General features: G+C 47.7%; 1 protein-coding gene across 2 annotated transcripts in view; it reads left to right on the top strand.

Annotated features, from left to right (window-relative positions):
• MBTPS1 (membrane bound transcription factor peptidase, site 1) overlaps positions 1 to 21965 on the top strand; it is a 64516-nt gene extending 42551 nt beyond the window's left edge. For both annotated transcript variants that reach the window (XM_063654141.1, XM_054452635.2), the window contains 12 exons: positions 929 to 1073; positions 4928 to 5116; positions 5682 to 5854; positions 7286 to 7401; positions 7918 to 8074; positions 9118 to 9242; positions 9960 to 10037; positions 12283 to 12423; positions 14905 to 15036; positions 16301 to 16427; positions 19584 to 19714; positions 21077 to 21965. In XM_063654141.1, the coding sequence (XP_063510211.1) occupies positions 929 to 1073; positions 4928 to 5116; positions 5682 to 5854; positions 7286 to 7401; positions 7918 to 8074; positions 9118 to 9242; positions 9960 to 10037; positions 12283 to 12423; positions 14905 to 15036; positions 16301 to 16427; positions 19584 to 19714; positions 21077 to 21273 (1711 nt within the window). In that variant the 3' untranslated portion in view covers positions 21274 to 21965. The remainder of the gene's footprint in view (positions 1 to 928; positions 1074 to 4927; positions 5117 to 5681; positions 5855 to 7285; positions 7402 to 7917; positions 8075 to 9117; positions 9243 to 9959; positions 10038 to 12282; positions 12424 to 14904; positions 15037 to 16300; positions 16428 to 19583; positions 19715 to 21076) is intronic.
• The last annotated feature ends 5521 nt before the right edge of the window (positions 21966 to 27486 follow it).

The following is a 27486-nucleotide window of genomic DNA, read 5'->3' as shown; positions in this document are numbered from 1 at the left end:
TACTCCTTATACCGTAGTTGCTGTTTGAGAAAGGCTGGCATCTCCTGTAATGAGGTGAAGCAGTTGCGCAGAGCCGCGTGCCCACTGCACGTGGGTGCAGCTTGAGAAGCAGGATCCATGTATGCCTGGTGCTCTCAGGAAGGCTGTTGTGGGTCACGTCTTGTCTGAAACATTTGTCTGTTGCCTGTCTTTTCATCTGTTTAGGCGTAGCTGACACCGCTGCTGCACTAGGAGTGATGTGAACCCAACACAAACTCAGTTCAGATAAGGGGAAACCGTGAAACCAACATAGTTGCCAGAGCACTTGTGTTTCTGACACAAATTATGTCAGGGTCCCCAGCTCCTCTCCCAGGCTCGGTTGCTTTAGGGCTCATGGGACTCAGCTTGTGGTCATACTCCCAGCTAAGATTCATTATAGTGGCACAGCAAGGATGCACAGCAGCTCTGTAAGGGAAAAAGATGCCTCACACGGAGAGAGCCTGGAGAAATCCAGGCGCAGCTTCCTAAGCTGTCCCCTCTCTCCTGCCAGGCAGGGTCTCACAGAGCTGGCCCCTTTCCAAGCAGCAAGCTGCATTGACATGTGTATGTGTTTGTGCCCAGGGAAGCCCTCTAGAGACTCAAGTCCAAGTTTCCATTAGGGCTGGTCACGTACTCATTCTCTGCCAGTGACAACTCCCAAAGCTCCAGACTTGCAAAAGCAGAGGTGTCCCTGCACATCACACTGTCTGTATAGACAGCAGGCTGGCACAGAGGCCTTATCTGTGCAGGAGCATTCCAGAGCCAAGTTCCCAGATGCCAGCCTAGGGCAGCCCTGTAAGCAAGCCGTTCTGAAGCTAGGTCTGCTTTGTTAACTCTGTCTTGTACAGTTGTGTTGCTTCATTGTAGTTTTCTCATATGATCTACTCTAACACTGTATTCTTTATTTCAGTTTGAGCCCCAGCTACATAGATCTGACTGAGTGTCCCTACATGTGGCCCTACTGCTCCCAGCCCATCTACTATGGAGGAATGCCGACAGTTGTTAATGTCACCATCCTCAACGGCATGGGAGTCACAGGAAGAATTGTAGATAAGGTGAAACTTCTCTCTGACTTGGTCTCTGACTTGATGGTGAACTTAGACACAGCCCAGACCTTTAGGCCATAGTTATTTCTGCTGAAGTTAAAAAAAGAAAAGTTCTAGGCCGAGGAGAGAGGATCACTTGAGCCCAGGACTTTTAAGACCAGCCTGAGCAACAAAGTGAGACCTGTCTCTACAAATAATAAAGAAATTAGCCAGGGATGGTGGTGCGTGCCCGTGGTCCCAGATACACAGGAGGCTGACGTGGGAGGATCACTTGAGTCTAGGAGGTTGAGGCTGCAGTGAGCCAAGATCATGCCATTGCACTCCAGCCTAGATGACAGAGCAAGACCCTGTCTGGGGGAAAAAACAAAAAAAGGAAATAGCCCTGTCTAGGGTACCAGGGCTATTGGAAGTAGTGATTTGTTATATCCTAAGTCTGTTACAGAATAAGTCAGGGTATAAATTAATGAAACCAATTTTACTTTTTTGCTTTAGCATCTTGAGTTTGGCTCCTGAGTCAGCTAATTACATTTGATTTTTCATCTATACAATTTTGCGCCTATAATTAAAGGCCCGGTTGTAGTATTTCATTCTTTTTTTTTTTTTTTTTTTTCTGAGACAGAGTTTCACTCTTGTTGCCCAGGCTGGAGGGCAATGGCACGATCTCGGCTCACTGCAACCTCCGCCTCCCGGGTTGAAGCGATTCTACTGGCTCAGCCTCCCAGGTATCTGGGATTACAGGTGCCTGCCACCACGTCTGGCTGATTTTTTGCATTTTTAGTAGAGACGGGGTTTCACCATGTGGGCCAGGCTGGTCTCGAATTCCTGACCTCAGGTGATCCACCTACCTCAGCCTCCCAGAGTCCTGGGATTACAGGTGTGAGCCACCATGCCAGCCAGTATTTTATCCTTTAATGTGTTTGGAAGATACAGTCTTTTTTTTTAATATTGTTTTGTAAATTTTTAAAAATCTTAACTATGTAGACACTATCACAATAATAAAAAATAGGGAAAAAGAATAGAAAACTCGCCTCCAACCTCAGCATACCAACTTGGCCACTGTTTTTTAAATATTCTTTTCCAGCCCTTATCTGCAATACTTATTTTTTTAATCATTGTGCAATTGGCAAAAATTTACAATTGTTTTGGTGGTTCTCATTATATCATAAACATTGAAAAATTCAACTGCTGGGCGTGTTGGCTCAAGCATGTAATCCCAGCACTTTGAGAGGCCGAGGCAGGAGGGTCACGAGGTCAAGAAATCGAGACCATCCTGGCAAACATGGTGAAACCCCGTCTCTACTAAAAATACAAAAATTAGCTGGGCGTGGTGACACACGCTTGTAATCCCAGCTACTCGGGAGGCTGAAGCAGGAGAATCACTTGAACCCGGGAGGCAGAGGTTGCAGTGAGCCGAGATCATGCCACTGTACCCCAGCCTGGTGACAGAGCAAGACTCCATCTCAAAAAAGAAAAGAAAAGAAAAATTCAACTATATGCATGGCACCAGTATACTTCTTAATGGTTGTTTATATAGAAATAGTAAATTATAATTTGTTTACTATTTTCCTTTGAACTGTTAGGTAGTTTTCAATTATAAACATTTCAATGAATATTTTTGCATATATGGTTTTCTTTTATTTTGAATTATTTCCTTAACATAAACCCCCTGGATTTGCTCCCTGAATCAGAGGGTGTGAACAGTCAAGGATGGCTCTTGGCACATCCTACCAAATTCTGTCCAGTAGAGTTATGTCAGCTTAGACTGTTGCCAGTGGGGTTCAGGAGAACATGGCTCCACCACACCTTCACTGGGTGACTTGCCTTTTTTTTTTTTTTTTTTTTTTTTTGAGTCGGAGTCTCGCTGTCTCCCAGGCTGGAGTGCAGTGGCGCGATCTCGGCTCACTGCAAGCTCCGTCTCCCGGATTCACGCCATTCTCCTGCCTCAGCCTCCCGAGTAGCTGGGACTACAGGCAACCGCCACCACACCTGGCTAATTTTTTGTATTTTTAGTAGAGACAGGTTTCACCGTGTTAGCCAGGATGGTCTGTATCTCCTGACCTCGTGATCCTCCCGCCTTGCCGTCCCAAAGTGCTGGGATTACAGGCGTGAGCCATCGCTCCTGACCTGATTTGCCTTTTAAAGTGTTTTTATTGCATTAGTGTTTTAAAAAATTGAGATAAAATCCACGTATCATGAAATTCACCCTTTTAGGTCGCACAGTTTGGTGGGTTTTAGTATATTCACAAGGTTGTGCCAACATCTCCTTCAGGAACATTCCCTAAAAGAAACCTTATACCCATTATCAGCCACTCCTCTTTCCTTCCACCAGCCTTTGGCAACCAGCCTGCTTTCTGTCTCTGTGGGCTTGCCTGTTCTGGACTTCTCACATCAATGGAATCCTATAGCATCTGTCCTTTTGTGCCCAGCTTCCTTCCCTCAGCTTCAGGTTTTCACGGTTTGTCCACGCCTTAGCGCTGTCAGTGCCGCGCTGCTTCCTATGTCGGAGTAGTGCTCCACTGGGCGGGTCGGCCACATGGCGTTTCTCCGTTGATCTGTTGCTGGGCATTTGACTGTTCTAGGTGGTACATCTTTCAGCTTTCAGCTTAGAGGGGGGTAAAACAGGTGCCTTGTGTAATGTGCACTTCAGTTCTTTGTGGGGTGGATATCTTTGGTTGTGTTTACGAATTGTATTTCCTCTTGTATGAGTTACACGTTCATTTCGTTGGCCCATTTTTCTCCTGGAATTGGGATTTTCTCTGTCAATCCTAACAAGATCGCCCTGTCATAGAGAAATACACCGTTGCTGTGTTTTCAGCAAAATGTTCCTCCAGGTGATGCTCTTTTCCCTTTAATATTACTTACTGTGGTGGGGATTTTTTTCCTTCTGTAAAAGTTTTACATTTCATGTAGTTGAATTTTTATGTTTTATGACTTTTATTGTTTTGCAGATGAGAAACATCCTTCCAGAGATATAATAAAATTTCCATTTTATTTTTCTACTAATTTTTATATATATGATTGTTAAATATTTAATTGTTTCATCTGTGTTAATTTGATGTGTTACGAGAGATGGGCGAAAGTTTTTCACTTGTGAACCAGTGGCTCCAAGAGCATTCTTTAAAAATCCCTTTTCTTCCTCATTATTTGGGACACCATATCCCTACAGATATTTTTCTTTTTCATACTTTTTTCTTAACACACTGGCTTACTTGGGAAGTAAGTTCTGGCTGTGTGGATTGTGAGGGAAATGAGTAATTTAGATTCGTCTGAAGTACTGGTTAGTTGCAAGCTCTCATTGACGTCTTTTCCAGATGGCCTCTGCTCACGCTTCCCTTTCTGCTTTTCTCCCACCTGGAGGGTAGAAGGGTGGTCATCTCGCAGCTGAGCCAGCCCTCCCTCCGGCCACCTGTTTCCAGCTTCAGAATGTGACTTGGGACAGCTGGTGTCCCTGTCATGTTACTACTTTCAATTAATGGGATTTTTTTAAAGCATACAACTATAATTGGGAAATAACCTTAAATCTGAGAGTTTTTATCTATATAAGTTCTCTCAGTCAGGTAAAGTTCTTCATCAAAGAACTTTTGACAAAAGTTCCCCTGTTTTATAATAGAAAAAAAATGTCTCCATAAAATTGGAGGCTGTCAGAAATAGCGGTTTCTAGACTTTTCTAGTGATATGTTCGAGGCAGTCCATAGACTACTTTGGTTGTAGTTACTTAGTATCTGTGTATAAATTTTATTTTTCCCTATTTAATGAAATATTTCTCAGAACCAGTTTTGGTAAGAATTGAGTTTTTCTGGTTTCCATGTGTTTTCTCTTGGAGCTTTTCACTTTAGCCTTTGTCTGATTTCTTTTTCGTGCAGCCTGACTGGCAGCCCTATTTGCCACAGAACGGAGACAACATTGAAGTCGCCTTCTCCTACTCCTCGGTCTTATGGCCTTGGTCAGGCTACCTGGCCATCTCCATTTCTGTGACCAAGAAAGCGGCTTCCTGGGAAGGCATTGCTCAGGGCCATGTCATGATCACCGTGGCTTCCCCAGCAGAGACAGAGGTAAGGATATGCGGGAAAGTGGCTTGTTGTCTTAGCTGTTTGACATCACCTTTCAGGGAGGGACAGGCCAAATGCCTGGAAGTCTCCATTGGAAGTACAGTTGACAGATAGGCTTATCCTTGATGGCCACAATTGATGGTTCCAGGGCCTCCGGAGCAGCTGGAGTTTGAAGAAGTAGCTCAGTCAGTGAGTGCTAGTGCTTGCCGTTCTGTGGCCACACAACAGCAGAGAAGACTGTTTTCTACCAGATTTCAAGCTCAAAAGGAGTGCACCAAAAATATACATTCTCTAAAAGGAAATGTAGGGTTAATCCTATGAGGCTCTAGTAGTTTTTATTGATAGAATATGCCTTAAATTTTAACTCTTAAACTCTTTAAGTGTTTGAATGGACTTAGTTGTGATACATGAATCTTTCATCAGACATTTGTTATTGGAAATTCTTGTGTTCAAATTATTTAGGTTAAATTGATAAATAGAAATGATGTTTTTAAACCTGAAAGTTTCTTTCTGGGCAATGAGGGCATTTCAAGTTTCTTTCTTTTTTTTTTTTTTTTTTTTTTTTTAGTCAAAAAATGGTGCAGAACAGACTTCAACAGTAAAGCTCCCCATTAAGGTGAAGATAATTCCTACTCCCCCGCGAAGCAAGAGAGTTCTCTGGGATCAGTACCACAACCTCCGCTATCCACCTGGCTATTTCCCCAGGGATAATTTAAGGATGAAGAATGACCCTTTAGACTGGTAAGCACCTCACAGGATGCACTTCACCTCCGCAGCCTCCGTGGTGGGAGGGCACCACTGTTGCCGCAACTCTTGGAAAGGAGATGTTGCTCAGCTTCTCGTGGAGCCTGGACTCTGGTGATGCTGAGATGTTCGGGCCTTTGCCATGCACTTAGGGCAGCCTGACTTCTCTTTTGAAACTTGCACAAGTATGATTGTGCAGTAAAAAGCTTGAAGTTCTCTTTAACTGTTCTCTTTTCCTTCCTTCTCTCATTGAGCCATCCAGCAAAGCCGTCGGTCTTACCCTCAAACTACATCCTGGATCCTTCCGTCTCTGGCCTTCTCCCCTCTCCCACCCTAGTCCATGCCATTGTCATCTCTTGCCTGGACGGCATCAGTAACTCCTGAGTGCCACTGCTGTTGCTACTGTTGCCCTAAATTCCACCCTTCTTGTAGCAACCTTGGTAATCTTCTTAAAACATAAATTCTAACACAGTTTGCCTCAAGCTCTCCAGTGACTGCCTGTTCTGACTTCCTCACCTGGCCAAGCCCCCTGGTGTGACCCATGCAGAGCCCTTCCGAATCTGGTGCTGCTTCCCCCGCAGTCCCCGTAGCCCTCTCCCTGTGCCTGTTCCCTGCAGGGCAGCTGGGCTGACTTTCTCTTGGTCCATTAGCCAAGCTCATTTCTGCTTTCACGTTTGGACTAAGTTTGAACTCCATGCTGAAAGTAGGGGAAGGGGAAGCATTGAAAGATGTGACCAGGATAGTTACAGAGTCAGACTTGCCTTTTAAAATAAGATGTCTCTGGCAGCCAGATTGGAGGGGCTCAGACCAGAGACGGGTAGACAGGAAATGGTGGGAAGTTCATAGACCAAGGCGAGCCTGTGGGCCTGCAGAAGAGCACCTGGCGTCCGTGCTGCTGGGAGGTGAGAATGAGGTGACCCCTAGAGGGTGTATACAGTGTTCCATAGGAAAGTGAGCACATTTGGGAGGGACGGGGATGGAAAGTTGACCAGTGGCAGTGATATCAGTTAGCTGTGCCGCTGTCTTAGCACCGTGGCCCTGCGTGGCTTGTTCCAGCATCCCTGCACTGCTGCGGCCGTTTGCTCAGCTCTTCTGTCAGACACAGATGGTTGCCAGCAGTTTACATGAACGCCACTGCTACAGTGATGGTCCAGTACACTTTAAACATGTCTTTGGCCATTTCTTCTGGTCAGTTTGTCTCTTTCATGCACCTGCCAGGCACATGGTTTCTTCTTATCAGCCGTTTCTGTGTGTCCAGACCAGAGCACAAAGGTCTCCTAAGCTGATGCCTGTGCCAGTGGGCCAGCCATCCAGGCCTTCTCTGTGGGCCATGGCATGGTGCTCCTGCAGAGGTGGCCCTGTGGCCAGATGTGCCTTTATTGCCAGTAAAGATTGATCATTTTAATGCCGTGGCCTGTTGTTTTTCAGGAATGGTGATCACATCCACACCAATTTCAGGGATATGTACCAGCATCTGAGAAGCATGGGCTACTTTGTAGAGGTCCTCGGGGCCCCCTTCACGTGTTTTGATGCCAGTCAGTATGGTAAGTGGCGATGCTGTGCTAGCCAGATGGTCTTTCCGCCCACTTTGGATGTTTGTTAAATGTTTGAGAAGTGAATGCCAGTTTTCAGTGATAGCTACCAAGGAGTATGCGCCATGGTCCCCACGGCTGGGTGAGCCTGGGGCGAGGCTCTGAAACAGGTGGTGGTGGGTGTGACATTCAGCTGAAATACAAGACAGACTGATTGGAGACAGGGACATTCGTACTCTTTTTTCTTTAAGTTAAAAGCAGCTCTGCCATATATTTTGCTCCTTCTCAAGTGAATGAAAATCTTTATCCTGAGCACCACAAATGAAATGAGATCACAGTTAGTCGCTGTGTATTGCTGGACCCTGGTCCTCTACTTGTTAGTCCCTTTTAAAGTGGTGCAGGGTGGCACAAACCAGACTGTTAGGTGTCAGTAACCTGAGACATGTACCTGGTGACACTGTTTCTGCAGTGGTGGTGTCCTGTCATTCAGAGGTGACAAGTTCCCAGCCTTGGTTCTTTGTTCATCAGGCACTTTGCTGATGGTGGACAGTGAGGAGGAGTACTTCCCCGAAGAGATTGCCAAGCTCCGGAGGGACGTGGACAACGGCCTCTCGCTCGTCATCTTCAGTGACTGGTACAACACTTCCGTTATGAGAAAAGTGAAGTTTTATGATGAAAACACAAGGTACTGTTGATATGCATTGGTATTTGGATAAAAAATATGACTTTTGGGGAATTAAATTCTACCCAGCAAATACTTAAGTCATGATTTGACCTGTTGGTGGTCTTTCCAGTTAGCACAGACACATTCAGAGAGCTTGATTAGAAAAAAAGCCCTTTCGACTGAGCGCGGTGGCTCACGCCTGTAATCCCAGCACTTTGGAAGGCTGAGTTGGGCAGATCGGTTGAACCTAGGAGGCCAAGGCTGCAGTGAGCCGAGATCAAGCCACTATACTCCAGCCTGGGTGTCAGAGAGACCCTATCTCAAAAAGAAAAAATAAAACACAAAAAAGAAAATAGTCCTTTATACAGTAGAGAGGTTCTTGACAGTTGCTCATAAAGTAAGATGTTTATTGACTGTGAATACTGTTAATAATATAGAGGTTTCATTGTCTTTCCTTGTTAATCTTAGGTATGAGATACTTCAGCTTTAAACTTCTGTTTAATTCTTTTCCACTCTCACTCTGTTACTGAGTATATATAAATTTAAATGCACCAAAGGAACTCTTACTTAAAGAATATTTCAAGTAAATTATTGTATATTGAAATATTTCTTGTATATTTACAATAATTAATTTACTGAAGGGGAATAATGTCCTCCCCTTAATTGGGATCAAGGACTCCCAATGTATTATACACATAATCACCTTTATGTTTTGAATTGGTTTCTTAGAATCTGTGGCTGAACGTTTCTATGCTTCTTTCTCATCTCCTTTTCCTTCACTGAGCCTTGCTGGGTCTAGGCTAAGCAGTTACCTCTGGTGCATTTCGGTAAAGTACTGATTTTCATTTCATAAAATAAATTTTGCTTTAATTAATTCTACACATCAGCCAAAGCACTTAAATTTGCAGTTTTACCCAAACCCAGATGGTTGGTTGCAGTCGAAGCCTTCGTGTGGAAGGACTGGATTGTGGCAGGAGAAATTGAGTTTTGTCACAGAGACTAAATAACTGTGTATGGAGTGTCTTCATTCCCTGTTCCCTGTGTGTCTGTTACCACTTTCCCAGGCAGTGGTGGATGCCGGATACCGGAGGAGCTAACATCCCAGCTCTGAATGAGTTGCTGTCTGTGTGGAACATGGGGTTCAGCGATGGCCTGTATGAAGGGGAGTTCACCCTGGCCAACCATGACAGTAAGGCTCTGTTTCCTGAGGGCACGGTCTTAGGCGTGAGAGCAGAAGCTCTACACCTCTGAAGTCTACATTGCTTGAGAAAGAGAATGATGATCCCTCAGTTAGCTGGAGTCTGTGGAAAGAACTCATCAGTATTTTCAAAAGTACATCTGTGAGGCTCTAGTTTTGTCCAGATTTTTTTTAAATGAAAATATTTTATGTAGCCATTCCTAATTTTAGTGCCACCTATTAGAGTCTTTATGTAATAGTCCCAAATGGGAACTACCTCATAGCTTCTTAATTATTTACAAAGTGCTATTCATGAAATAACTTTGTGTTTCTCGTGTAGGAAGTTTCCCCACAGATAAGGGTTTGGTAGCTGGTTTTGAGAACAATGTCTTAAGCGTTCTTACTACCCATTCTGCGGGTCTGGACAGCTTGTTTTGAGCCTTTGACTGCTCTGAATTATAACATCTATTCAGAAGCCTAATGTTAATAGTATTTTTCTTTGAATTATAAAATGTATTCAGAAACCTGATGTTAGTAGTGTTTTTTACTTGAATTTTGAGGAGATTACTTGTACTTTATGTGTGACAAGGCAATAGCAGCTCCTCCCTCAAGATTAAAAACAATTAAAAAAATACATAGCATCTGAAGAATGTATTTTGGGTAAACGAGTAGCTAGTATTTATTAAAGCGTTCGGCGTTCCTATGTTCCCTTTGAACACTGTTTCCTAGTGTATTATGCGTCAGGGTGCAGCATCGCGAAGTTTCCAGAAGATGGCGTCGTGATTACACAGACTTTCAAGGACCAAGGTAAAGGATGCCATTCGTGGGCCTTTTGCTGCTTCTTTCTCTCTCTCCCTTTTCCCCCGCTTCTTTCTCTGTCTCTCATCTCTGTCGCTCTTTAATAAAAGCTTTATTGCATATAATTTACATACCATAACAGTTGCCCTTTTCTAAGTGTACAATTCGGTGGTTTGTAGTGTATTTACAAAATTGTGGAACCATCACCATTGTCTACTTCCAGAACAATTTTATCACCCCAATAAGAAATCCCGTGCCCATTCGACATTTTGGTTTCTTTTAAAATTTATTGCAATATTACTTGAATGGTACCCACCACTTTGGGAGGCTGAGGCAGGCAGATCACGAGGTCAGGAGATCGAGACCATCCTGGCTAACACAGTGAAACCCCATCTCTACTAAAAATACAAAAATGTAGCCAGGTGTGATGGCACGCGCCTGTAGTCCCAGCTACTCAGGAGGCTGAGGCAGGAGAATTGCTTGAACCCGGGAGGCAGAGGTTGCAGTGACCCAAGATCATGCCATTGCACTCCAGCCTGGGCGACAGAGGGAGACTATCTCAAAAAAAAAAAAAAAAAGCTACCTTCAGGGTTACTTGATGAATTTTTTTGTTACCCTTTATAAATTGTTCTGCTTCTGTGATTGCCAGATTACCAAGGTTTTAGAAAAATGAAAATGTACAAGATTGGTTTTTGTCATGCAGGTTGATGCTGTGTGTTTCAGAATGAGAGGCCCCCTCCATTGTAAAGGTTGCCATTTTCTATACGTGGAGTTAAGGATAGTTTTATTAGTTGAAAACGATGAAAAGAGAGGATTTCTCACCTTATCTACTTGCAACTGGAATATAGAATTTATTTTTACATTACCTGGAAGGGATTTTTTCCTTTTATCAAAAGCAAGGTTGATCAGTAACTGGATCTGTGTTTAATAGGGTCATATTTCACCTTTAGGCACATAATGATTGTTTCCACAGTCACTTGGCCGTGGGTTAGTGATTCTTTCTAAAAGCATTTCTCATAGACAGTATCGCTTCAGGTCCTAGCTATAAACAAGGGATCAAAGCGGTGGTCTCATTGGCTTGTACCCTCTGGGAGATTGTTGTTTTTGGTTGGTGGGTGGGGAGAATCAGAAGTAGATTTAAAGATACGTGCTTTCTTTTGGTGTTCTACTACAGTGTGAAAATGAAATTTTTTAAAGGGGCATTTTATTCCCATAAAGACTTTAAGTTGAATAATCTTTTGGGTACAAAATAAGAATTTGAAAATAGGAATTTGGGTTATGCCTGATCAGAAAAGACCCTGATGGCAGAAATAAAACTCCCGTCAAATACCACAAGGCAAATGGCGGTGAATGTGTTCCAGTTTTTCCTGACTGCTTCCCTCTTCCAAAGAAGAGTGTATTTTTTCTTCTAATCAGCTCCTAGTAGGATTCCTGCAGAGAGAGCAGAGAATGTCACATTTATAGAGCTACAGACATTTCAGATGTTATCAACATGGACAATACTAGATTCTGATGAAGACGTACATCATGTTCTAGTGCTGAGGAAAGCAATTGAATTAGGGGCAGAGACTCCTAGATTATCTGGTGGTGCCAGTGATGATGCTGCCTGTGGCATTTATACATTTTTGACTTCTTGATTCATTACAAATTTTAAATTATGTCATCTGGGCAAAGATAGGCTGTGCTGTTGGAACATGTGTCTTTGTGAAATTAATGTAACCGATGTCTTAAACCTAAATTTAAAATATGTGGACATACTTTTAAAAATTAGTTACATTTGTCCTAGCTTTTTATAATAAAACATGAAACCTGGGTATTAGTATATATGACTGTATTCATAGAGAAACCTGTGTGTTTAGCAAGAGCTGCTGGCTGCCTTTTGTGTAGGTGTCTGAAAACATAGGCCTTTCAGGATAATAAGAGGGGACAGAACTTAGTTTTTTTTTAAGACAGAAAGAGGCAGCACCTTTGCAATTGTAAATATTATGTACTGCCATGGCAAGTAAAAATGAAAGTGGATAGATACGGAAATACACACAAAGTGAATTTTGCTAAAACAAATTAATGGCACTTAAGACATTTCTATTCTAAAAGGCTTATTCTTAAAGCTTTTCTATTCTAAAAATTTGCAATGTTTTAATTGAATATTAGATTTTGTAAATGTGGTTTATTTGTCACGTGGATGAAATCTCAGGAAATAACTCACTGCTCAATGGAAACTCTCATGGATGTTGTTTTTGTTGTGCTGTTTCAGGATTGGAGGTTTTAAAGCAGGAAACAGCAGTGGTTGAAAACGTCCCCGTTTTGGGACTTTATCAGACCCCAGCTGAGGGTGGAGGCCGGATTGTGCTGTATGGGGACTCCAATTGCTTGGACGACAGTCACCGACAGAAGGGTAGGAGAACCGCAGATGGGCTTAGTGACTTCAGCACTCACATCCTCTCTTCCCTTTGTCCCTGGAGATGCTGGCAGATCAGCCGACATCTGTTCACTTGAGCCAGGCTCAGCTGGAGACGTTGCAGTCGCTTTGATTGCTTGGAATATTTTGATAGGTGTCTGAGTCTGCACACATTTAATAAGCAAAACAAAGCTACTTGTTCGGGCCATGATGCCTCTTCTCCATGTTCACCTTCCTGAGGCCAGTGGAGGCGGGACCCCCGCGTTCTGGTGGAGAGCCCCTTCCCTGACTTCCTTGGGGCCTGCCCCTCTCAGGCTTCCTACCTCGTGCTGCCTGTACTTTGTGGGCACTGCCACGTGGGGGCGCCCTTCTCTGGTCTGACCCACTCTTTTCCTGGAGGGCTGGCTCTTGGCTGTCCTTCCAGACCTGGAATTCGGGCTTTTCTGAGCCTTTATCAGTGAAGAGCGTTTGTTATCTTGAGGCGTGAAGGAGAAGCAAATGGGCACACCAGTCCTCTTCCCTCCGCCTCTTTGTCAGTCTCTCGATGCTTCCTTTGGATTTGGGGGCTTGAGGTTGGGCACAGACTGTTTTTCTCATTTTGTAAAGGGGAAAAAGAAAGGTAAAAGTGCTCCATGTTTTTACCTGGTAAGATGATAACAACACCAGGACTGAAAGGCAACCTTCTATTCTAATGCACTATGACCACTGGGGAACTCGAAGCAGAGGGCGGGTGATGAGTGACAAGAACGAGGCCCTGACAGCGTGCACTGAGAGGTGTGTGTGTGCCCCTCCGTTTCAGGCTGAAGTTGACTACATTCCTGGCAGTTATGTAAATCCCTAGACTGGGATGGGTCTTTTTAAAAATCAAAAATGGGCCGGGCGCGGTGGCTCACGCCTGTGATCCCAGCGCTTTGGTAGGCCAAGGTGAGTGGATCACGAGGTCAGGAGTTCATGACCAGCCTTGCCAACACGGTGAAACCGCGTCTCTACTAAAAATGCAAAAATTAGCCAGGCGTGGTGGCATGTGCCTGTAATCCCAGCTACTTGGGAGGCTGAGGTGGGAGAGTTGCTTGAACCCGGGAGGCGGAGGTTGCAGTGAGCCAAGATCATGCCACTGCACTCCAGCCTGGGTGACAGAGCAAGACACTGTTTAAAAAAAATAATAATAAAATAAAAATTAAAAGTGAGGGTTAAAGTCACAGTTAAAGGAGATTAATGTTTTATTTCCACAGAGATTTTAAGACCTGAGATCTCCTGGTAAGAGTCTTTATTAAACTGTAAATGCCTGAGAGGATGGTCCTAGGCCTTAAATTTAAAATGGCAGCTTTTTAAATCTTTCAGGGGCATTAAGCACTTGACCAGAGGTGCCCTTTAATGAGAGGAAAGTACTTAATGGCATTTTTCTCACATGGATCTTGTCTAGTCCAGGTTGATGGTAATGGGACTTGAAGGGGCAGACACAGGAGAAACAAGATGGAAACAGAAGCTCCAGGTTTCAATACCGGGTTGCGCCTTCGCTCTCAGAAAGGATCCTTTGTGAATGGGAGCTGTTGCTAGCCCAGTGCCTCGACTGAGGTGTCCCTGAAAACAAATTGCCCTTTCTCTGCTGTCACACTTCAGTGGTCAGGGCCCTGCCGACTGGAAGCCCAGCTCAAGTGAACAGATGCTCCAGGGTGTTGGGCCTTGCCTCTACCCCCTGGGGTGTCAGTACAGTTCCTTCTCCCCAGGAGAGCCTCTGGGACGCAGCAGGAGCCGTGGCCCTCCGTTCTCCTCTCCCTGTTGCCTCTGAGCCCCCGCTCTCAGGCCCTTCTTTTCTCAGTGGGTGTCACATGGTCTCACTGTCTGTGAATGAGCTGCATTCTGCCCCCATCCATGAGGAGCTGAGTGTGGCACTCAGGCAGTTGGTGCAGCCTGGTAGACAGTGGTGCTGACCACCTGGAGCCCTGGGGCACTGGGAGTGGAGCCCTGGTCAGGTCATGCCTGTGTGTGCTGATCTGCCTGGGCTGGGCCACTGAGAATGCGTGTCTTATGAGAATAGGGGAATCTAGAACGTGTTGGATTTACTTTGACCTAAACTCCTGACTTCTGAACTCCCATTTCCCCCACTTTTGGGGACTAACTTAAAAAAAAAAACTCCTTTAGAGATTTCTTCTTAAAAGCTAAATTCCGGGCCACGTGTGGTGGCCCACACCTGTAATCCCAGCACTTTGGGAGGCTGAGGCAAGAAGATCACTTGAGCCCAGGAGTTTGAGACCAGCCAGACTCATTTCTGCAAAAAATAAAAAATTAGCCAGGCATGGTGTCATGTACCTGCAGTCTCAGCTACTTGGGAGGCTGAGGCAGGAGGATCACTTGAGCCCAGGAGCTCAAGGCTGCAGTGAGCTATGATTGCGCCACTGCACTGGGTGACAAGAGCGTGACTGTCTGGGGGAAAAAAAAAAAAAAAAGAATTCTTAAACAGGCTTGTTGACTTCGCAGACTGCTTTTGGCTTCTGGATGCCCTCCTCCAGTACACATCTTATGGGGTGACACCTCCTAGCCTCAGTCACTCTGGGAACCGCCAGCGCCCTCCCAGTGGAGCAGGTTCAGTCACTCCAGAGAGGATGGAAGGTGAGTGGATGGGCAGGATGCCTTGGGGAGGGAATTGGATCCAGCTGAACATGATGCTACTTCAGCCAGTGGCTGTGTCTGCCAGCAAGTGGGGCCAGTTTGTGTGCGCCGCTGAGTGGTTTTCGTAATGGCTGCGGGTAGACCAGCACTCAGCGGCTCTAACCTGCCGAGAGGCCATCCTTAGTCCCCAGAGGGCCATGATCGAGGACCCAGTGTGCAGCTGCTTTCCCATGCGCGCCCCGACCGTCATGCCCCTCCGAGTGTGTTTACCGTCCTGCTCTCACAGGTGAGGACAGTGGCTCCTACAGATCTTCAGGAAGAATCACCAACATTCTAGAGCACTTGCCAGGTCCCAGGCAGCAGGCTGGGATGCTCCCATGGATTACCTCACTGTCCCCTCTCAGTAATCCTGTGAAGGTAGATATTATTATTCTCAGTTTCCAGATGAGGAAATGAGAGCTGAGAGAAATTAGATAACTGCCTGAGATCGCCCGGGCGGTATGTGGTGGTGGAGCCTCAACCCGCCTCTGGGGCCTGTGCTGGTGCCGTGGGGCCCCCAGCTGCTTGACACTTAGTGGGGTGGGTATCAGTGCCTGTAAGTCTCTGGTGTGCTGGTCCTTACAGTGGTGCCCGTAGAAGGCTCATGGGAGCCACGGGCGTCATTTAAAATTTTCCAGGAGCTGCGTTTAAAAAGTAAAAAGAAACACAGATGAAACTATTTTAATAATATACTTGAGCCCAAGACATGGAGAATATTAGAATTTAAACACGTGATACCTTATTTCAGTTGCTTAATAGCTACATGTGGTTGGCAGCTACAGTGTTCAATGGTGCAGATCTAAGAAATAGAAAGAATCTTGAAAATGCAGAGTGGTTTTTTATTTGGCCAGAGAATTAAATATCTTAGAAGAGAATTATTTTTTCCATGAAACCGGTCTGTAGCTTTGATTACGCAGGTGTAGCCTTGCGTGTGTTAGTGGTGGTCAGCAAAGGTTGACCAGCCAGTGCCATGCACACATCTGCCGGTCTTCAAGGGAACGGTTCTGATTTTCTCACCCACCTTCAGCAATGGAAACACACATTGTCCAGGAGGAACCAATCGGGCGTGGCTCCTGCAGCTCATGGAGAATAGCTTAATAGAGCACAGGGGCTCTGTGCTCTGTTGTGGGAAAGCAGACAAACTCATAATAAAGCCCTGTTTTTTCCTTTGCATTTTAATAATAGAGATGATTTTCTTTTTTGTTGATGTTGCTGCTAACCACAGGAAACCATCTTCATCGGTACTCCAAGGTTCTGGAGGCCCATTTGGGAGACCCAAAACCTCGGCCTCTGCCAGCCTGTCCACACTTGTCTTGGGCCAAGCCACAGCCTTTAAACGAGACGGCACCCAGGTTAGTGTCCGCCTGTGCCCTTCCACTCTTTCCACGGGGCTTGTGAGTCATTGCTTTTCTTATAGGAGAGAATGGAATTTTACTGACATCACTATCGAATCGTCAGATCTTCAAGCTTGTCATTTGCGACAGTTATTTAGTGAACCTCGTATTGGCCTTTGGAAATAGGCTCTTTGGTGGTATCCTGCATAAAAAGTGCTTTGGATAATTAGCATTTTGTTACATTTGGTTAATTCTTTTTTAAAAAGCTGTGATCCAACAGAGTGATTTCATGTGAGCTGGAGCTCTGAGTCCTGTGGTTGGGGAGTTGAGAGCTGCCGGCTGCAGTGTGTTCCCTGTTTGAGACATTGATGATAAGATACAGATAGTTCCCTTCTTCTGTCATCCCTGGGGGCCGCGGTTGCAGCCTGTCCAAGGAGAGCATGCTTCTGTGTCATTACGTCATGTGCTGACTGTGACTGGGGGGTGAAAGCACCCGCCTCCAATGACAGGCTGTGACCTCTGCTGCTGTCACTGCACTCCTGCGTGCAGTGCCGCCTGGATCCCTTCTCCAGCTCACTGTCTAACTCGGCTTCTTCATTTGCATCGTTTCCTTTCCGTACCCAGTGTTTGAGGTGGCCCTGCTGTTTCCCTCTGTGGCTAGGGCGAGCCAGCTCGGCGTGGCTGGTCCCCTTTTTCTCAGATCCCACCCCCTTACTTTTTCTGTGACGTCCCTGGCCTGAACAGGACAATATAAGAAGAAAGGGGGAGCTTCTCCTGAGAAAGGGGATGAAGCCAGGGACAGCTGTCAGAGCTGTGCCCCTGGCCGGGCAGGCACACCTCCCACCCCATCAAGCAGGAGTCTTGCCCTCCGAGCCCCCCTGGCCGCCTGGTACCCAGCCCCTCTCCCCAGCCCCTCAGGCAGGAGGCTACCCTCTAGACAGGCCCCCTGCCTGCCTTCTCTTCCTCCAGTGATGGTATGGGGCCAGGGACAGGGGCCACCCTCCGTCCTGTAAGGTGAAGAGGAGAGTGCCCGTGTGAAGGTGGCGAGGCTGCCTTCCGCCTTTACTCTTCATCATAAACCGACAGTGCTAAACACACCACGCACTGACCATGTGTCTTCATTTCGATTATGTTTAATAGAACACAGGGAAATGGTGGAATCATCACATTGTCTCATCAGTAGCTTTCTTCCTGAACCTTAATCACTGGCTACTTTTCCATTCCAGTTCATATCTCATCATTTACAAATTTCTGATAAGTTTCCATTTTTGCATCTTATTTATTTATAACCTTCTATTAGCCTAGCATTCAAACCAGAGTTTATATTCCAGCCATGGTCAGCAATTCGTACTGAGTGAACAGTGTTAGCTGAAGTTCCAGAAACCCAATTATTCTCCACAGTGTTGTTCAGGACTTGAAGCAGATAACAATATCCTTTCTATCCTTTGCTATCTACCTGTTCACATCAAATAATCCATCAAATACCGAACCGGCCCATCCAGCATGTTGATAATGGATAGCTCCTGGAATTTGATTTTCACAGTCACTCAGTAATTCCTTCTTCTCAGTACACTGCTGGCTTTTACATGTATCTTGCTTTTCACATCTTGTTGAAAATTATTCTTGGTCCCCAGAGACCTAGATCGACGCATATTCTGAGTCTCTAAAAGAGATTTGAGACCAGGAGACAGCTCCAGATGCTGTTAGCCCAGTGCCGGGGGCAGGTTTCCATCTGTGAAGTGGAGAGGCGCTTTGGGCTTCTTTGTTGGCATCAGGTGCCCATACCTAGGGCAGCTGTGGAAGTGTCAGCGTCCTCCCTGAGAGGAACCCCTGCTCCGGTGGCTCCTTAGTCCTTCCGTCAGTATGCTGTAAAGCAGTCCCATGGTAATGGGTGTGGACTGTTACCATGGCTGCTCCACTAGAAAGTGCCATCACCAAAGAATTAGATTCTGGAACAGGATGTCACTGTTAGAATGGAAATGTAGCCCATATATATTCAGCTACAAAGTCATAAAGCCTAAATGTCATTGATTCCGTAACTTAACACTGTCAGTTTAATTTTCAGACTGATTAAGCCCGAAGTGTAAAATTAAATCCTATAAAATAGGACAGGTTATAATGAGTGCTCATTGGCATTCAGGCAGTTGCCGAGCTGGGAGTATCGAGTGGGAGTCTCTTGCCTGCCTAAGAAGGCTCTACTCAGACCAGCCCTTGCCCACCAGCTTGGCGTTGACTTTCAGCCTAATTGCTGATAGGACCGGACGTCTTTGCTTTCACTTGCCCAAAGTGAAAGAGACAGGCCGACAGTTTCCAAATGAATAAATAACAGAAAAATAGAGAAATTTTAATTTGCAAACTTACTGTACTCTTCCCCCTCACTTAAGCCAGAGTAGTGTTTTTCCCATCGTGCTCTTCGCTCTAGCTCCGGTGTCCTCCCAAGTTCTGTGCTGCTGTTGCCAGATTATCAGCCTCTCTCTGTTCTTCAGGTCTAAGTCGTATTGGCCTGAACGAGTTTTTCAGATCCCAGAGTTAATAATGATACTGTGGACCACAGCATGCAGAAGGCGCACATGTTCATTTGATCGTCCCCCGCCTGCAGGCAAGGCAGATGGGGACCCCGCGTTTTGCTGCTCAGACTCTCCCTCACTGTTGGTTCCTTTTGTGTTTCGTATTCTCCCTGGAGACAGTGGTTTCTTCAGAGACAAAGATGCTGTCTGGTTCCCAGCACCAGTTTGCCCACTTCCTTATATGCAGTGGTTGTGGAGTCACCATTGCCTCCGACTGCTCCAGGCCTTAGGGAGAGGACCTCGATAGCCCCAGGCTCATGTCCACTCAGCAGGCTTCAGCTCTTCCCGCCCACAGGCTCCTTCCAGGGCCTCGCTTGGAGTGTCCTCCCGAGGCGCTTGGTCATGTTTCCAGCTTTATGCAAAAACAGGCTCCTGCTGGTTGTATTGTAAACTCAGTAGAATCTCATGAACAGGGACTTGATTTTGATCTTTCTCTCTCGGGACGTGGAAACGGCCACCACAGTTGCTGTCAGTGGCATTTAGGTGGCCGTGGACGCAAATAGCATTTCACATCTCCCCCGTAGATCACTTTCTCCGTCTTGGGTTTCAGTTGAACTTCCTAGACTAGTACAATGGCTTATTTTTGTTTTAATCCATTTTCCTGAAGTAACCTTTGGAAACATCAGAAGCTACTCTCCATCGACCTGGACAAGGTGGTGTTACCCAATTTTCGATCGAATCGCCCTCAAGTGAGGCCCTTGTCCCCTGGAGAGAGCGGCGCCTGGGACATTCCTGGAGGTGAGTTCTCGGATGCTTTGTGATTGTGCTCAGTCATCCTGGATTTTGTTCAAAGGAGTCTCCCTCCCTCCCCCAGGAGGCGGGCCAGACTCTCCCTGTGTCTGCCTTCCTGGGAGCCGTGGTGGCCTTGGCTCTTGGCTTCTTTTATGGCACAAACCAGCACGACCAAGGGCAGGCCTGAGAGATCAAGAGATTGTTGTTTCCCTTAGAAAATGCTACCTAGATGTTCACATTTGAATTTATTTTACAACGGCTGGGTGATCTACTTAAACATGTTCAAAGTAACTTGCACGCTCTTTATGAAAGTTCTGCCAGCCACCTATTATGTCCCTCACAGGATGCCTGTCTGCTGGTTTGGGTCCCAGCCAATGGCAGCAGCCACCCTGGCTCCCAGCCGTCAGCCCAGAAGGCCCCTTCAGTTCTCTGCCCTGCCCGCCTGGGAGGGACTTGACTGAGCTGGGGCGTGTCCCTTAGGTGGTCTCATCCTGTCTGTCTCTCCAGGGATCCTGACTGGCTACATAGACTGCCTAGGGCAGGTTCTTCTCCACTACCCAAGGCAATTGGTACCAGGCCTTTCCAGCCAAGCCCGGGCAGTTCTTTTGCTCTAGAGTCCCCTGTACTCTTCCAAAAGAGTTTACAGCTACCAAGGGGAGTTTCTCTGGGTTCCAGGAATTGTCCAGAAATGGGATCAGGAAGGGGCACCCCTGTCTGTGCAGTCCAGCCCTGGACACCGCGTGGTGGTGCCAGGGTCCTGAGGGCCTTGCGCTTAGGTCACGGGGTGCGCTGAAGGTAAATTCCAGAGCCCTTGGCATTGCCCAGTCGTATTGACATTCTGAACCAGGGGTCCTCTGATGGCCTCTCCTGGTTTTCAGCCACACGTCCCCTCCATGGAGGGCTTTCCCCAAAGGCGGGGCACTGCCAGCGGTGCTTCTTCCGCCACGCCCCCTTTCTTCTCCTCCCACTCAGCTGGAACCACAGGCCCCTCCTTCTCCCTGGATAGAGATGTGCCCATCTTCCCTTGTGTTTAGAGAAACACAGAGCACCTCTGGGCCTTCCTTCGGTAGGTTGTGACAGAAGCATAGCTGGGCCTGATCATCCATCTGTGGGGAGCCCAGGGAGGAAGGGCAGCAGAGATCCCATCGAGCCTCCACCCCCACAGGAAGTGGCTGCTCTTTGCTCTCATCCACTCTTTATTAATAGCCTGGGTTACTTTAGCTAAGGCTTAAAAATGACGTATGCCCTGCAAGCCCAGCTAGTGAAATTAGCTCGCGTTTAGTTTCTCATGAATCCAGCTGTCATAGAAAAAGGCTGTCATGGTAGCTCTGTGGCGTTCCTGCCTGTTCATCAGCTCTCCTCTTACAGGGATCATGCCTGGCCGCTACAACCAGGAGGTGGGCCAGACCATTCCTGTCTTTGCCTTCCTGGGAGCCATGGTGGTCCTGGCCTTCTTTGTGGTACAAATCAACAAGGCCAAGAGCAGGCCGAAGCGGAGGAAGCCCAGGGTGAAGCGCCCGCAGCTCATGCAGCAGGTTCACCCGCCAAAGACCCCTTCGGTGTGACCGGCAGCCTGGCTGACCGTGAGGGCCAGAGAGAGCCTTCACGGACGGCGCTGGTGGGTGAGCCGAGCTGTGGTGGCGGCTGGTTTAAAAGGGATCCAGTTTCCAGCTGCAGGTTTGTTAGAGTCTGTTCTACATGGGCCTGCCCTCCTGTGATGGGCAGAGGCTCCTGGTACATCGAGAAGAATCCTGTGGGTCCCGTCAGGAGGGACTTAGTGGCTCTGCCACCAGTGAGACGTCCCACCGGCAGCTGTGCGCACCAAAGACTCGGGAGAACCTGGAAAGGCTGTCTGGGGTCTTCTAACTGCAAGGGAAGGATGTACTTTCCAAACAAATGATACAACCCTGACCAAGCTAAAATACGCTTGTTAAAGGCTATTTTCTATATTTATTGTTGGGAAAAGTCACTTTAAAGACTTGTGCTATTTGGAAGCAAAGCTATTTTTTTTGTCAGTGGAATGCAGTTTTTTTTACTATTCCATCATGAGGAACAACATAGATTCCATAATCTTTTTAATGACAGGACAGACTGAGATTTGAAGGAAACATGCACAAATCTGTGAAACATACATAGACCTTCGCTTTATTTTTGTAAGTATCACCTGCCACCATGTTTTGTAATTTGAGGTCTTGATTTCACCATTGTTGGTGAAGAAAATTTTCAATAAATATGTATTACCCGTCTGAAGCTTAAAGATACTGTGTAACAGACTCTTTCCACTTGTCCCATTTCTCTTTGATGACGGTCTGGAATGGGTTCTGAATCAACCTGCTAATTTTGTTTTTATTGAGACATAATTCACATAACATTCCCACTTTATAGTGTAGAGCTCAATGGTTTTTGGTGTATTCACAAGGCTGTGCAGGTTCCGGAACATTTCCATCACCCCAGAGAAAAACCCCTCTCCCACTAGCAGTCACCTGCGTTCATCACCTGCCCCTAGGCTGCCGGCGGCTCTGTGGATTGGCCTGTTCTGGACATGTCCTTTCAATGGGATCGCACAGTATGGGGTCCTTGGCGTCCAACTCTTTTCACTCGGTGTCGTGTTTTCAGGGTTCATTGACCAGCGCTGTAGCAGGTACCAAGACTCATTCCTGCTTTTGGCTGAGCAGTGTCCTGTGGTGTGGCTAGACCAGTTGTGTTTCTGTCTTCCTCAGCTGGTGGACATTTGTGGTGGCCCCACTTTTTGGCTGTTGTGAACAGCGCTGCTCTGAGTATTTGTGTATGGGGTTTGTGCGAACGTAGTTTTTTTTTTTTTTTTTTTTTCTGTTGGGAGTGTACCTAGGTGTGAAATACCACTTTGTGTTTAAGTTTTTGAGGAGTTGCCAGACTTTTTTTCTAAAGCCGCTGCACCATCTTGCGTTCCTGCCAGCAGCGTGCGAGAGCCCCCCCTTTCTCCACATCCTCGTCAGTACCTGCAGTTCCCCATCTGACAAATGCTAGCCATCCTGGTGGGTGTGCAGCGCTGTCTCACTGCAGCTTTCACTTGCACCTCCCTGAAGACTCACGACGTTGAGTGTCTTTTCATGTGTCTATTGCCTGTTTGTCTGTCTTCTTTGGAGAAATGTCTGTTCAGAGCCTTTGTCCATAGTTTAATTGCGTTGTCTTTTTATTGAATTGTAGGAGTTCTTAGGCGAGTCTCTTATCAGTGATGGAACTTGCAGATATTGTCTCTTGTTCTTTGGGCTGTCCTTTCATTCTCTTGATGCCATCCTTTGAAATAGAAAAGGTTTTCATCTTGAAGTCCATTTTTTCTGTTTTTTTTTCCTTTGGTTGCTTGTGCATGAGGGGTCATATCTGAGAAAGCATTGCCTGATCCCAGGCAGCCTGTTAATCTTTGATCCCCACCTGAACAGGGTGTTGTATGCTGACTGGCCGAGCACCAGCCCGCACAGCAAAGGCGAGGGTGACTGGGAAGGAGGGCAGAGGCCGTGCGGGGACTGATAAGGGTGCTGCTGAGGTCACGGGCAGAAAACATCCTGGCCCACGCAGGGGAGGAGCCGCCGGGCCGACTGTCCCTTGAGATTCTTTTCATCCCCGGCAGGTCACTTGCTCACCTTGTGGCTCTTACTGCACTCTGCCCATGTTGCTTCAAGAATCCGAATGTGTTGCTTAGGTCCCGTGAGGCATTCGTTCCTGTCCCAAGGGTGTAGGGCCTCACAAGCAGCCCGAGGGCTGCAGGCATCTGCCACTCAGGAGCCCTGCTGTCCTTAGCAGGTGGCTGTGGCTCTGAGCCACTCTCCTTACCCACATGGGGGTCTTGCATGCTGTTGGCTCTGGAGCCTCTCGTCTCACAGGTCTCTACAGATGCAGGCTGCTCACCATCTGGTGCTCAGGACCATAAAGGACAGGGTTATGTTAAAAGTTTTGCCTTAAACCAGGAGGCGAGGACCCTTTCTGTCCAGTTGCCGGAATGATGTCATGAGGAGCTGTGTGCCAGGCACGCTGTACTAGTTATAACGTGTTTTTGTTTCATTCCCCACACACTGTAAGGTGGGCATCACTGGGCCCGTCACACAGGTGAAACAGAAGCCTGGAGATCACTCCTCACCTTGCCCAGTCATACAACTAGTAGCCAAGGCAGAATTTGAACTCATGTTGCCCTCAGTCCCAAAACCTGTGTACTTAACCCTTGTTCTCTCCTGCTGGTGTCTGTGTGATGTCCCATGTCTGTCTGTCTCTCTCTAAAGGGACAGTGACAGACCAGGAGGATACCCAGATGCTGGGGGGCCTTGGGACAGAGTCTGGGAGGATTGAGTAAAGGAGCAGGTGAGGGTGAGCCTGGAGAGAGAACGCCCTGGTGGAGAGTTTATGTAGAAAGGGGATTAGGTCTCCGGGAGGAACCGGATCCATGTGGTTTGCTGAGGTGGCTGAGTCTGGCATTCAGATGTGCCACCCAGCAGAAGAGGCCCTGGAGGGACACCCCCTTTGCTGGGTGGCAACCGTGGGATTCCGGGGTCTGCCTTGGAGGTCCTGGAGAGGATGTCATGGCCCTGGCCCTAGACTCAAGCTACCTGGGTCCAGTTCAGCCCGGCCACTCCTGCTGTGGGCCCTAGCCAGGGGCCTTCACTCCACCGACTGCTGTGTGTTGGATACGTGGTGTCACCCAGGCCATGTGCTTAGCCATGTGCCTGACAGCCAGTGCCAGTGTCAGCCATTACAGGGACACACGTGCCTGGAGGTTGAGGCCACGTTCTGTGTCACCCGGGCCCGCTCATGTGGTCCTGGGCTGGGCCAAGCCCTGCTTCGAAAGGATTCCTTTTTCCCCCTGGCGTAGGCTCTCATTGTCCTAGTGAACGGCTACATCTTTTTAACAAGTCAGAAAAGGCCAGCTGGCAGTGGCTCTGCCTGTAATCCCAACACTGGGTGGCCGAAGCAGGAGGATCACTTGAGGCCAGCCTGGCCAACGTAAGCAAGACTCTGTCTCTACAAAACAAAAACAAAAACAAAAACAAAAAAAAACCAAAAAACAAGACCGACCAGCCACAATCACAGATACACCTGGGGTTCACAGGGGGCCTGGGGACCATGAGAGGGGCCAGATGTCATCCTTCACCCTGGCTCTCTCTGGAGACTCAGGCAATCGCCCTGACTGCAGGAACCTTTGAGATGAGATGCAAATAGTGACTCCCCCTTTGGCCCCCTCCCCTGTACAGGACACTCAAGTCTAGATCTTTCTTTGCACACACTTCTGTTCCGTGCAGAGCGTGTCCCACATACGATGGCTCCAAGGAGACCTCGCGGGAAAGCCACGCACAGTGGGTGAGCCTGGCCCACAGCGACGGCCCTGGGGCCTGCTGAGCCCTCGTTTCTGTGCCTCAGGCCAATGGTTCGTGGGCATGATCCCGCCCAGGGCTCTCAGAGCAATTTCTCAGGAGAAAACCCGGGTCTGGCCTGGGCCTGAGCTCTGAAGCCCTCACCGCCAGGCTGCCTCCCTCCCACGGCGGGCGGAGGGTGCTGCCTACTGGAAATAACGGGAGGGTTAACTTAGATTTTGATTTCACAGGACACAAAATACAGAGTCGAGGATATGCAAAAAGTTTGTCTCCCTTTTTGTATACATATTAGATAGACGTTTCTAGAGAAATATTGAAATTCTTCATTAAAAAAATGGCTGGCGCCACCCCCTTAATTGGATATTAACTCACGGAATAATGGTTTCATTTGCTGGTAACAAGAAGGCATTGCAGGTGAATGTCCTAGAAATACAGATCCCTGGCCTCACCCCAGCTTGACTCGATCATCTGTTCCTTGGGAAGGGACTAGGAATATCTTTTAAAAGCTCCCCAGAGCAAACAAGTACTGGAACTGTGACCCAGCAATCCCTAAGCCTATATGCAAGAGAACTGAAAACCAGGTGTTCAAACAAAAACTTCTGTGTACAAGTTCACACCTGCACTATTCACAGTAGCCAGAAGGCGGGGCCAGCGCACACATCTAGCAGTGACGGCCACATGGACAAAGGTGGCCTCTCCATGCCATTGAGCACGGCCATAAAAAGAAAGGAAGTTCTCACACATGCTCCCAAGTTGGGGAACCCCAGCAACATGCTGAGTAAAAGAAGCCAGACACAAAAGGCCATGTCACGTGTGATGAAGTCTCCACAGTAAACAGAGTTCACAAAAACAGGGAGTCGGTTCGTGCTTGCCAGGAGCTAGGGGAAGGGATCTTCCTTTGGGGCTGTTGAGAATGTTCTGGAATTAGATAGTGGTGATATTGGCACAACATTGTGAGTACTTAAAGCCACTGGATTGCACACTTTAAAATGGTAAGCCCCAGAATGGAGTTTTTAAAAAGTGAATTTTACATCATGTTAACTCTTAACACGCTCCCTCCGCAGGAGATTCTTGTCAACAGGCGGCCCCCTTGGGATCCCTGGCTTAGAACCTGGGAGAGGTTCTTGTACCCTTCCGATCCCTGGTCTCAGTGTGGAGACAAGGGGTCAGAACCCCCTGGATGAAGACCCTGTGGGCTCAGCCCTGGCACCACCTCCTCCTCCCTGCCCTCTGCCCCCGGCTCTGTGTTGGCTGCTGACCACCTCCCGCAGCACCCCCAGTGTTTCCTCCATTGGACACAGTGGCAGGAGGAGAGTGAGCCAAAAGGATGCTTCCTTTCCCTCCCACAGTTCACCCCTTTACTGCTTTACCCAGAGCAGGTCTTCTGACTACAGCTCCGGAGAAGCAGGCCCCCAGGCGGGGACCGCGGGGTGTGACAAGGCCTGTGCCCCGTGGCCGTGTCCCCTGAGGGATCCAGCCTCTGCTGCCGAGCCCAGGGGGAGCCCACCAGCCTGTCCTCTCAGAAGTGCCCAAGCGTCGGGATTCAGGATGCTGGTGTACGTGGGTCGTATTGCCACCTGGACAAACTACCACAAATTTAGTGGCTTAAAACCTACTTATGCTCCTGTGGTTCGAGGTTGGAAGTGTGAATTCAGGCTCACTGGCCTAAAATCAAGGTGTTGGCAGGGCTGGTTCCTTCCTGAAGCCCTGGGTGAGAACCCATTTCCCTGCCTTTCCCAGCATCCGGTGGCCCCTCCTCCGTCTTCCACGCACAGCCGTCTAGCCTCTGCTGCTGTCCCCATACCACTGTCTCCTCTCTGACCTCTGGCCCCTCCTGCATCCGTGTTAGAAGGTTACTGATTACATACAGAGCACACCTGGATAGCTCAGGGTCCCCTCCCCCAAGGTCCCCGATCTCATCTGTGAAGCCCCTTTTGCCATGTGGGGTAACATACAAGGCCTGGAGGTTCGGATGAGGACATCTTTGAGGCCATCACTTCACCGACCACAAGCAGTTTCTCTATCCCTATGACATCTGTCTCCCATCCAAGGACTTTCGGTCCCTGGTAATTGCTGCAGGTGGGGCCCCTCCCACCATCTGAGAAGGTGGAGGCCGGCTCTGCTCCGACATACTGGGCTTGCTGCGCCGCTTACTAAGCAGCCTTCGAGGGCCAGGCCTAGGGCTGAGAGCTTCGGAGAAAGGAGGGGCTTCAGTCTCGGGGACAGCAGGGTCAGCGGGAGGCCCTAAGAACTGGCTTCTCTACTCTCACAGCACGGTAGACCCTCCTGGGGGAGCTTCGCAGAAATTCTGACTGCCCATAATCCCAGCACTTTGGGAGGCCGAGGCGGGCAGATCACCTGAGGTCCGGAGTTCGAGACCAGCCTGGCCGACATGGTGAAACCACATCTCTGCTAAAAATACAAAAATTAGCTGGGCGT

The sequence above is a fragment of the Pongo pygmaeus genome, chromosome 18, assembly GCF_028885625.2.
Source record: "Pongo pygmaeus isolate AG05252 chromosome 18, NHGRI_mPonPyg2-v2.0_pri, whole genome shotgun sequence".
Taxonomy (NCBI): domain Eukaryota; kingdom Metazoa; phylum Chordata; class Mammalia; order Primates; family Hominidae; genus Pongo; species Pongo pygmaeus.
Note: the sequence above shows the minus strand (reverse complement) of the source record. Positions and strands in the feature narration are given on the sequence as shown.